Raw genomic sequence first — 10815 nt, 5'->3', positions numbered from 1 at the left:
GCTGGCTGAAGCCCGGCTGACTGAAAGGAGGTTTCTGGGGTTTTGTTTAGCTTCTATATTTGTTACAATGTTTCTTAGAGAGCAGCTGAGATGCCGGCAAGGCAGGCGGGGAACCTGGCTTCCTCCGTCACTGAAGCAAGCAAGCCTCCCTGTTCGCGTCAGCTGCCTGGCTGCCGGCCGCCATCTTGGTTGGCAGTTAATTTGCATATCTCAGTGATTAGCCAGTGGGAAGGGTAGCAGCTGTACGGCTAATTACCATGTTTCTCTTTTATTAGATAGGATTTTTATTGATTTCAGAGAGGAAGGGAGAGGGAGAGAGAAATAGAAACATCAAAGATGAGAGATAATCATTGATTGGCTGCCTCCTGCATGCCCCCTACTGGGGATTGAGCCCACAACCTGAGCATGTGCCCTTGACTGGAATCTAATCCAGGACCTTTCAGTCCACAGGCCGATACTCTATCCACTGAGCCAAACCAGCTAGGGCTAGACTTAATTTTAAATGGGTAATTAATTATGCACTTATTTTGCAAATCTAACATTCTTAATTACCCCTCATAAAACCCTTTCTTCCATTATAGAACTTTACTTTGATCATATCCATATTACTATGATGTTTGCATGTTTTATCATAAGATATCATGAATTGCCTGAATACTTGGAATTTTCTGCTTTTGTTTATCTTTGTAACTATAGTGAGATTTCATTTTAGGGCATCATTAGCCTTGGGTGGAGGTCATCCCATAGACTTGAAATATTTGTCATTACTATGCATATGAGGAATGGTTAGCTGGAAATCACATTTTATGAGCCAAGGATCATCATTTTATAATAAATCCATGATAACCTCAGGCTTTACCTTGTTATCAAGTTTTCCTTGAAAGGATACTTTGCTAGATGCCAATGTTGAAATGTATTTGTGCTTTCAGGGAAACCCCAAAGCCACGGAGAAAATCAGGAAAAGTGAAAGAGGAGAAAGAGAAGAAAGAAATTAAAGTGGAAGTAGAGGTAGAGGTGAAAGAAGAAGAGAATGAAATTAGGGAAGACGAGGAACCTCCTAGAAAGTGAGTGAGCAATTACTACTAAAAATGGAAACTTAACATTTTGAAAGCACAGTGGAAAAAAGGTGGGAGTGTGAGGGGAGATGTTGACATATACATATAGGGTGGGGCAAAAGTAGGTTTGCAGTTCTTATGGAAAATAATAAAATAAATAATCTATATATATAAAAGCCAAACAACTGTCCAACTGTTCGTCTGGTAGCTATGACGCACACTGACCACCAGGGGAAAGACAACGCAGGAGCAGAAACCATAGGTTTGGAAACATGGAACAAGCTGATGAATCTCAGAGGGGAGGGTGGGAAGAGATTAACAAAAGATCTTATATGCATACTAGAGGCCCAGTGCACGGATTCGTGCACCGGTGGGGTTCCTCAGCTTGGCCTGCAGGGATTGGGCTGAAACCGGCCCTGCGACATCCCCCAAGGGGTCACAGATTGAGAGAGGCTCAGGCCAGGCCGAGGGACCCCACCAGTGCACGAATCCATGCACCGGGCCTCTAATACAGTAATAAACTGTTTCCTGTACTCACAACTGTAAATCTACTTTTGCCCCATCCTGTATTCCTGCCTTGAGCAGCTAACAATTGTATTGCAGAGACTCTTCTCAAAAAAGCTTGAAAAGTGTAATTCAGAGGCAGTACTTAAAGACATACAAATGAATAGGCAAGTCAGTAATTTACAGGGATGCAGAAGGAGTAGAACAGCAAGAAAAAGTATGGCAAATGTGGATCTTCAAAAGAAGGGCAAATGCTGTAATAACCTTGACCAGGTAAAACCTTTCTTGTCTAGTAACCATTTCTCGTTGCAGTAGTAAGACTTTTGTATGTTTAGGCTTTCTGGTTCTAGTGCAAGGAGACTATAGTTTATATATTTAGGGTTTTTTTAGATAATAGATTTTTTTATTCTACTTTTTAAATTAATATTTAAGTGGTATACTTTTCACTGAAACAACTCTTTAAGTAGTAACCTTGAGGTTTATCCAAATCTTCTGTAGTATTGTATAGTTTATGAACAGTATATTTTTAACTTGTGATGCAGACTTTCTGGAAAGTAAAATTACTTGGGAGTGAAATCTTGGTTTGGTTTGCCAGATGTGTATTTGTGACTTTATGTATTCTGCTACCTGCTCTTTGGTCTTGAGTATATATGTCTTCAGCCGTCCTTCACTCAATAAACTTCAATCCAGAATATGTGTAGAGTTTACTCTTTTTTTTTTATTATAGGAGAGGAAGAAGACGAAAAGATGACAAAAGTCCACGATTACCCAAAAGGAGGTGAGGATTTGTACTCCTGTGTTTTACCTTGTTTCTGGTGGTAGGTATTTTACTCACATATGCCCTTAAAATAATCCTGCAGGAATGGACAAAAGCAACTTTATTAATGTCCGTCATGCAAAGTTACTGTGTTTTTATTTCCACTGCAGGATCTGAGTGTTTCTAAAAATCTTAATACTTTTTCACCCATTGAGGGTATGGGATTACTAATTTATTTTGTGTTATTTTTTGTATAAACATTATTTTAAACATTTTGCAATTGCTGTTTACTTCTAACAAATTATATGGAAACTATAATGATAGTATAAAGTTGCTATTTCCTAATAGTGCAGTTTGAGTTGAAGGTCACTGGGCAGACTGTGTCTTCTCTGTTGCTAACTTTTCTCCTACATGCTGATTTAGGAAAAAACCTCCAATCCAGTATGTGCGTTGTGAGATGGAAGGATGTGGAACTGTTCTTGCTCACCCTCGCTATTTACAGGTCAGTGAAGCTGTTGTGTAAGAACAGGTTATGTCCCATTACTAATTTAGTTCTCAAGCTTCATGGGACTTTAGAATGTGTGATTTTGTGTAAGCTTTATCATTAACATGCAATGTCAAGAAAAGTCTTTATTTAAACATAAAATTAGTTTACTCATTGGTTAAAAAAAACGAAGAAGAAAAGTGTCTAAGAACCTGAGCCCAAATGGAGGATTTTCCTTGGAATCTTAGAAAATTCCGGTGTTTCCCATTATAGTGCAAATATTTTTTATATGAGATTATTATAATGACACACCAAGACAAAGGAGAACAGATTTTATTTTAATGTGTAGTTTTAAAAAATAAATTTAGTCACTCAAACCAGTGATTTCTTGAATACTGTTTAAAATAAATGTAAAATTTTTAGTTTGCAGAGTTTTTTAGAAGTGAATAGGTTTTTTAAAATATGAATAAAGATAACAGCTTATGTTTAGGTGTCACCAAAAATCTGTAAATGAATACAAGTCACTAAAGCCTAGGAAATGCCTGTTTGATATTTAGTTTAGCAGCAAATATAACATGAGATTCAGGCCTTACTTTCTGTTTCTGGTTCTGTTACAATAATGATAGCTAGTGTTCTTATGCTATGTGTCATTTGCTGCACTAAGCACCATGCACCATGGAGTATATGATCTCTAGATCCTTACAACACTACAAGACAGCTGATCTCCATTTTACAAATGAGAACTGGAGCTTACAGTATTAAGTGCACATCTCCTGAGATCATGCTGTTAGTAAATGACAGGCCCTGATTGGAATTCAAGTTTATTTCTGTAGCCTATGTTCTTAACTATCTATATCAGGGGTCCTCAAACTTTTTAAACAGGGGGCCAGTTCACTGTCCCTCAGACTGTTGGAGGGCCAGACTATAGTTTAAAAAAAAACTATGAACAAATTCCTATGCACACTGCACATATCTTATTTTGAAGTAAAAAAAACAAAACGGGAACAAATACAATATTTGTATTTGCATGTGGCCTGTGGGCCGTAGTTTGAGGACCCCTGATCTATATATATATAGAGAGAGAGAGAAGCCTGAGCGACCTGGATGACCAAACGACCAATTGACCGGTTGCTATGACGTCCACTGAACATTAGGGGGCAGGTGCTCAACTCATGAGCTGCCCCCTGGTGGTCAGTGTGCTCACACTGCCGGCCATCCTCCCACGGTTCCTCCCACCAGCCAGCTGGCTGAGGGACCCCATCCATGCACAAATTCGTGCACCGAGCCTCTAGTTTGATTATATAGCCTCTCTCTCCATATACAAAGTATTTGATTTTTCTTCAGCATTTTGACTTAGCAAAGGATCAGATATCTGAGAAGTGTTCATTTTTATCCCTCTACACTTTTACTGTTTTAGCACCACATTAAATATCAGCATTTGCTGAAGAAGAAATACGTATGCCCTCATCCCTCCTGCGGGCGACTCTTCAGGCTGGACCCCTGATCTATATATATATAGAGAGAGAGAGAAGCCTGAGCGACCTGGATGACCAAACGACCAATTGACCGGTTGCTATGACGTCCACTGAACATTAGGGGGCAGGTGCTCAACTCATGAGCTGCCCCCTGGTGGTCAGTGTGCTCACACGGCCGGCCATCCTCCCACGGTTCCTCCCACCAGCCAGCTGGCTGAGGGACCCCATCCATGCACAAATTCATGCACCGGGCCTCTAGTTTGATTATATAGCCTCTCTATCCATATACAAAGTATTTGATTTTTCTTCAGCACTTTGACTTAGCAAAGGATCAGATATCTGAGAAGTTTTCATTTTTATCCCTCTACACTTTTACTGTTTTAGCACCACATTAAATATCAGCATTTGCTGAAGAAGAAATACGTATGCCCTCATCCCTCCTGCGGGCGACTCTTCAGGCTCCAGAAGCAACTTCTGCGACATGCTAAACATCATACAGGTACTTTCAAAATAAAATTTTTCAGCAAGTATATAAATGCACTGTACTTTTAAGTGCAGGTGGTAATTATATTCTTTTTCTAACATAAATCTTAGAAGAATCTATAGTCAAATATGAGAGAAAGGTGGGAAAGTAAAATGTAATGACATAAATTTTACAAGGGATGGCCTGCTGAATCAGCATCTGCATTTAATAAGGTCGCTTGGTGTTTTCTAAGTACATTCAAGCTTGAGAAAAACTTGGCTCTTCTCCCTACTTAATTTTAAAACTGCTTGGGATGGAATATAGGATTAATTTTGTTATTCTTTGCCTTTTAATTTATCCTTGTGTTTTCACTCTATCTGTAGTAATTTTAAGTGAAAGACATAGGAAATGTACTGGTCATTCAACAAATGGTATTAAGCATCTGTTTGTGTGCACTCTTGTGAACCAAGTGATGAAGAAATAATTAAGTATGATGCTCCTTTGCCACATAAATTCCACACAATGTTATCAAATTCATCAAAAATCCTGTGAAATTTGAAGGGCTTGTGAAATGACAGGGTGGTAGTTGAATGGTGCAGATGATGTGGGGTAGGAGAAGAAGGTAAATACAGGTACTGTGCTGTATATTTGATAGCAGCAATTCGAGAGAAGTATAAATTGTTTATCTTTATTTTTAAAGAATAAAATCCATGAAAAATGTAGTTGTTTACTTACCACGCAATTTATCCAAGATCTGGATTGCTGGTAAAATTAAGATTAGGATTTTAGTTCTCATATATTTCTATTGGTTTTGTTTTTGTTTTTAAGTAGGTCCTTACACTATTGAATGCATGGAGTTAAAAAAGAAACAAAACTGTGTATTTCATTCTAAATTTTTGTTTATCCAATTTTTATACATTGAAGACAGTGTTGCTCTTACTCTGAATTGACCTACCCAATCATCTGCTTACTTACTGTAAACTAGGAAAAAAATACTTAGAGGGTTTCTGAATGGAACACTAACCACAATTTTTTCTTTCTAGATCAAAGGGATTATATCTGTGAATACTGTGCTCGGGCCTTCAAGAGTTCCCACAATCTGGCAGTGCACCGGATGATCCATACGGGCGAGAAGCCATTACAGTGAGTATTTATTTATTGGTAAACATCTGGGTGAGAAATACATTTATTTACCCCACTTGAGGGTTAGCCCCTTTATAAACACTTTAGCTTCTGCTATTCTTTACTTTTACCAAATTAGAGTGGGTATGGTTTGGGTGAGCCTACTTAGTGAACTTTTTCTTTTGTTGTTTAAACAAACAGAAGAAAAGAAGTCAGATTAGCTTTCCATCTGGTAACTTTTTCTAGTCTCTCACAAGAAGTATATGTTACTCTATTGCTTATGTATGTGATCTCTAAATCACACCTGACTTTGAATAAGAACTCTTTATTTCTCTATCTGATCAACCATTTTCTTTTCCTCTCCTTAGATGCGAGATCTGTGGATTCACTTGTCGGCAAAAGGCATCTCTTAATTGGCACATGAAGAAACATGATGCAGACTCCTTCTACCAGTTCTCTTGCAATATCTGTGGCAAAAAATTTGAGAAGAAGGACAGCGTAGTGGCACACAAAGCAAAAAGCCACCCTGAGGTGCTGATTGCCGAAGCTCTGGCTGCCAATGCAGGCGCCCTCATCACCAGCACGGATATCTTGGGCACTAACCCAGAGTCTCTGACACAACCTGCAGATGGTCAGGGTCTTCCTCTTCTTCCTGAGCCCTTGGGAAACTCCACCTCTGGAGAGTGCCTCCTGCTAGAGGCCGAAGGGATGTCAAAATCATACTGTAGTGGGACGGAACGGGTGAGCCTGATGGCTGATGGGAAGATCTTTGTGGGAAGCGGCAGCAGTGGGGGCACTGAAGGGCTGGTCATGAACTCGGATATACTCGGTGCTACCACAGAGGTTCTGATTGAAGATTCAGACTCTACTGGACCTTAGAAGGGAAGACTTTAGGCACTGGGACAGCTCAGACTTTGTATTTAAAAGATAAAAAGGACAAAAAAAAATTTAAAGCATTTAAGATCTAGTAAAATAACTGAAGGGCCTGCTCTTTCCAATGTGGATCACAGCACACACACATATATCTACTCTCTCTCCTCCTCCTGTCCCCTTTATAAAATTGATGTTGCCTTTACCAGAAAGGTAGACAAAAAATACAAAGCTCTTAAAGCGAGGGTTATCCTTATGCTCGGTTCCAGCCAGGCAAACTTTCTGCTGATTAGCAGATTCCCTTTCCCAACCTGTAAATCTTACACGTTCTGGATCAGCTTTTAACTCTTAGTAATATATACTGTCCTATAATTCCCTTCTCCTCCTTTACTGCTGCCCTATGGTCTGGCTTCTACCCACTGCAGCACACTTACTCTCAAAGTATCATATAATTCTAATCTCTGGAGGCTAGCAGCTTGACTTGGCACTTTAGGGCCCCTTAGCAGGGTGAGCTGTTAAAACAGCACACATCTCTCACCCCCTTTTCCTCCGTTCCTCACCTGGTTTCAGAAAGGAAGGATACATACATGGGGACCACTTTGACCCCACCACCTCAGTCCTCCTCCCAACACCTTTATATGGCTCTCAGTGGTGCTCACTTGCTTGGAAGCAGGCTCCCAACAGGGAGGGGACTGCCCTTTACATGGTCCCTTTGACCATAGGACAGGGCTGCATATCAGTGAGACAGAAAAGTCCCAGTTTAATGGCAGAAATTTGCACTTTGAACATGTGTGTTTTTGTGTTGTGGAACCTGAGATTTTTTTATTTATTAACGGAAAGTCTGATTTTTTTTTCTTTTTTTTTTTTGTCTTTGTTGCTATATTTTGTGGGGCTGGGAGAGATTACATTATTCTGACATGGGGTCCTTTCCATAAGAGGTACTTTTGAAGGCAAGATAAAAGGTTGAAGAAGCACAGCCAGCCTCTAAAATCATAGCTCTCCAGTGGCCTTGAAGCTGGTCCTCAGCACTAAAAAAATCACTACAGTAGCTTAGTGCTTTTTCAGAAGCCTTTTTAGGGGAGAATGTTATATTTGTGGTCATTAGTGCTCTGTGAGTTTTTAGAACATTGAGATTTAGGAATTTTGAGGGGATGAGGAAGGTTGTTCAGGGTCTGAATTACAGATACGAGATTTTCTCTTGTGAATTTGTTTTTGTTTTTATTTTGTCCCCATCATTTCTTTACACATACCTCCCTATTGGCCCAACTCTGGCTCCTTGCTTTGTTTTTGTTTTTGCTTTGCTTTATCATTGGTTCATTCCAGCTCCCGATTAGTGAAGGACACTGCCATTATTGAAGGAATAGTCTAGGAGCTGTACAATTTTAAGTCAAAGAAAATGCTCTTGTTTTGTTTCCTAAATTTAGTAACACTTCAGAAGAAAAAAGGCTTCAGTAGACAAAATTAATGTAATAATAGCTTTGGCTTCCACCTGAAATCCTGGGAATTACCACTTCCCTTGAAATAGGGATTTTCATGGGATGGATTGCTTATTACTGTGTATACGTTCGTAACTCCCAGAAGACAAAAACCTATTTGGGCTCATTTTTAGGGAATTAAAAGGGCAATTTCTGTCCTGTGTACCTCAGAAGTTGGAATTCAAGGCTTGCCCTATGCATTGTTTGTCAGAAATGTGTGATGGCTGTTGGAAAGAATGAAGTTTTGCTGAGAACAAAAGGAACAGCTTGTTTTTCACAAACACTAAAACTACAAAGTTTATCAATTTTCTCTCTTGATTTTTTTTCCCCAAGAAGAGGGTAACAAAATGTCATCTCTGAAAGAGGCTTACTTGACACCCACTAGTGTCCATGGCTGGGATACCAGGGAGTGGGGAGTGAGACACCTACAGTGCACAGTCTTAAATGCACTATTGTTTCTCTTCAGCATGTGGCAGCATTGCCATCCCTCCAGTGTGGGGGTAGAAAGTGGAATAAGGATAGAAGGGATGTAGAATGTGCTTTCCTGCCCACAGTAAGGATTTGGAGTTGACTTTGGTATGTTGATTAGATATGAAAATATATATGACTGACTGGGTGGGTCTACAACAAAGTTGTTCTCCCCTTACCACCCTCCCCCATAGAAGTCTATTTTGTACTGTTTCACTAGCTAACATCCATTCCCCATATTTACCTTTATCTTTGTTACATTTATTTTACCCTTTGTGTCCATAAATTACATCTTTGGTAGTTAGTAATGAGATATTTTAGCCATGTACATGAAAGCAAACTGCATTAAAAAAAAATCTTTATGAGATAGAGGTAAATATGTTCTCACACTCCTCTCCCTGTCAGAGTTCTAATAATTGAAACTGTCTGTTCTTTCTCCCTTTGTTGTCCTTTTCATAGCTACCATTTGCCTATAATATGCTTCAATAAATTATTATAGCAGTTTGCAATAAACTTTTAAGTATTTTTCATGGACTTTATCTTTTTCCTTTTGAGATGAGGATGCTAGCATAGGAAAGAATTGGTATATGTACTGGGCCCTCTTCCCTTTTTCTTTTCTGCTCCTCATGCTGTTTACTTTGTTGTCCTTCCAAGGAGCTCTTTGAATCTTAAAATTCTGCATTTCCTACTCCTAGTCAATTCTGTTATCTTTTTCCCCCACTGCATATTCTCCATCTTGAATTGGCAATTCTAGAGTCTGAAAATGTAGTTGAGATACAAGCATTATTTCTGTGCTTCCCCCTTGTTTGATTGCCCAGGATTATTTTCCATAATTGAGACCTAATATGCTTCAGAAAGTTTAGATAAACACTGGCCAGGATTACTGGGAGTAAAAAATATATATATTAAGGTATGGAAAGGCATCCACATGAGCACTTGAACCTCCTTTGTACTTGTTTGGAGAAAAAAATATAAAAGAGTGTATTAAATCTGAGGTTATTACAGTCTGGTTGTTTGAAATTCCATTTTTCTCTCCTGTCTTTTTCCCACTTTCCAATGTACTCAAGAAGATTAAAAAATTGTAATGGATCAATTTAAAATATTTTTATTTCCTTAAAGCCTTTTTGCCTATTGTAATGTGCAGGACCCTTCTCCTTTTATGGGAGAGACAGGTAGTTACCTGAATCTAGGTTGAAAAAGTTATGTAAAAAGAAATTATAATAAAAGGGATAATCTGCTTTTCAAATTCTTGTTTTCTCTTAATCTAGGTAAGACATATCCAAAATAAATATGTAAAGAAGAAAATAAAATTGTCTTCATGGAAGCAACTCGTCTTCCTTGGTTGTGCTGAGTTACAGTTGTCCCAGGGTGAAACAATTGATGCTGCTAAATAAGAAAACCAGGTGCCCTCGGAGCAGGCTTTATGTGGCAGATACTGTTTGCTCTGTGGAAAATCGGGGGGTTAACTTTTGACTGTGTTTAGTTCTTGATTTCTAATGCTGAAATGCCATGTGATCAGTTGGCAAAGTGCTAACTTTAAAAAAAAATAGTATCCTTTTACCTACGTGAAAGACTACTGTGACAGCCGCCCATGCTTCATTTCTTTCTCTCTTGTTTTCCTCTTTTGTTTACATATGGACATTTGCCCTTGAGAAGGCATGTTTCAATTTAGAGGCAATGTCTATGATAGGAAATAGTGAAAGCTAATTGATTCATTTGAAGTTGAGACTTGCAACTTCTACCAATTAGCACCATCCTCTAACCTACTGAGTTAAATGCAATAGAATAGCAACTCTACAGCTGCTTTGAAACTCTTTTGCCCTCATTTCAAAGCCCAACTCATTATCTTATTTAGTTAAGAAGCATGTGGTATAACTGCGATAAGGAAGAAAAAGAAAAACGTGTTGTCACTTGAGTGAGACTGCCTTAGTAATGTTACCATGTCAGGGTTGGGTGTTTACTGTCCTTTGGAAAAGAACAGGCCTAAACAGTATCTTCCTCATCCTGTAGCTATGAGGAAGGCACTGTGATTGAGATCAGAGATGCCTTCTTAGCTAATTTTTAATCAAATGTAAATTAACTTTAAATACACAGCGAAAGGATGGGAGTAAAAAGCTGTATTTATTTTAAAGGACCTTTTTC

At 38.8% G+C, this 10815-nt stretch overlaps 1 protein-coding gene across 2 annotated transcripts in view; it reads left to right on the top strand.

The window, feature by feature from the left end:
• The window catches only part of ZFP91 (ZFP91 zinc finger protein), a 16121-nt gene extending 6202 nt beyond the window's left edge, over positions 1-9919 (top strand). The window contains exons 5-11 of one of the 2 annotated variants that reach the window (XM_014542214.1): positions 930-1064; positions 2287-2337; positions 2740-2818; positions 4218-4291; positions 4734-4774; positions 5782-5881; positions 6229-9919. In XM_014542214.1, coding sequence (XP_014397700.1) covers positions 930-1064; positions 2287-2337; positions 2740-2818; positions 4218-4291; positions 4734-4774; positions 5782-5881; positions 6229-6739 — 991 coding nt within the window. In that variant the 3' untranslated portion in view covers positions 6740-9919. Of the gene's footprint in view, positions 1-929; positions 1065-2286; positions 2338-2739; positions 2819-4217; positions 4292-4659; positions 4775-5781; positions 5882-6228 lie in introns of both variants that reach the window. The other variant, XM_014542215.1, reaches the window with a different exon arrangement.
• The last annotated feature ends 896 nt before the right edge of the window (positions 9920-10815 follow it).

This window comes from Myotis brandtii, unplaced genomic scaffold (assembly GCF_000412655.1).
Source record: "Myotis brandtii unplaced genomic scaffold, ASM41265v1 scaffold2920, whole genome shotgun sequence".
NCBI classification, from domain to species: Eukaryota; Metazoa; Chordata; class Mammalia; order Chiroptera; family Vespertilionidae; genus Myotis; species Myotis brandtii.
The sequence above is the reverse complement of the archived record's forward strand: the minus strand, read 5'-3'. Positions and strand labels throughout refer to the sequence as shown.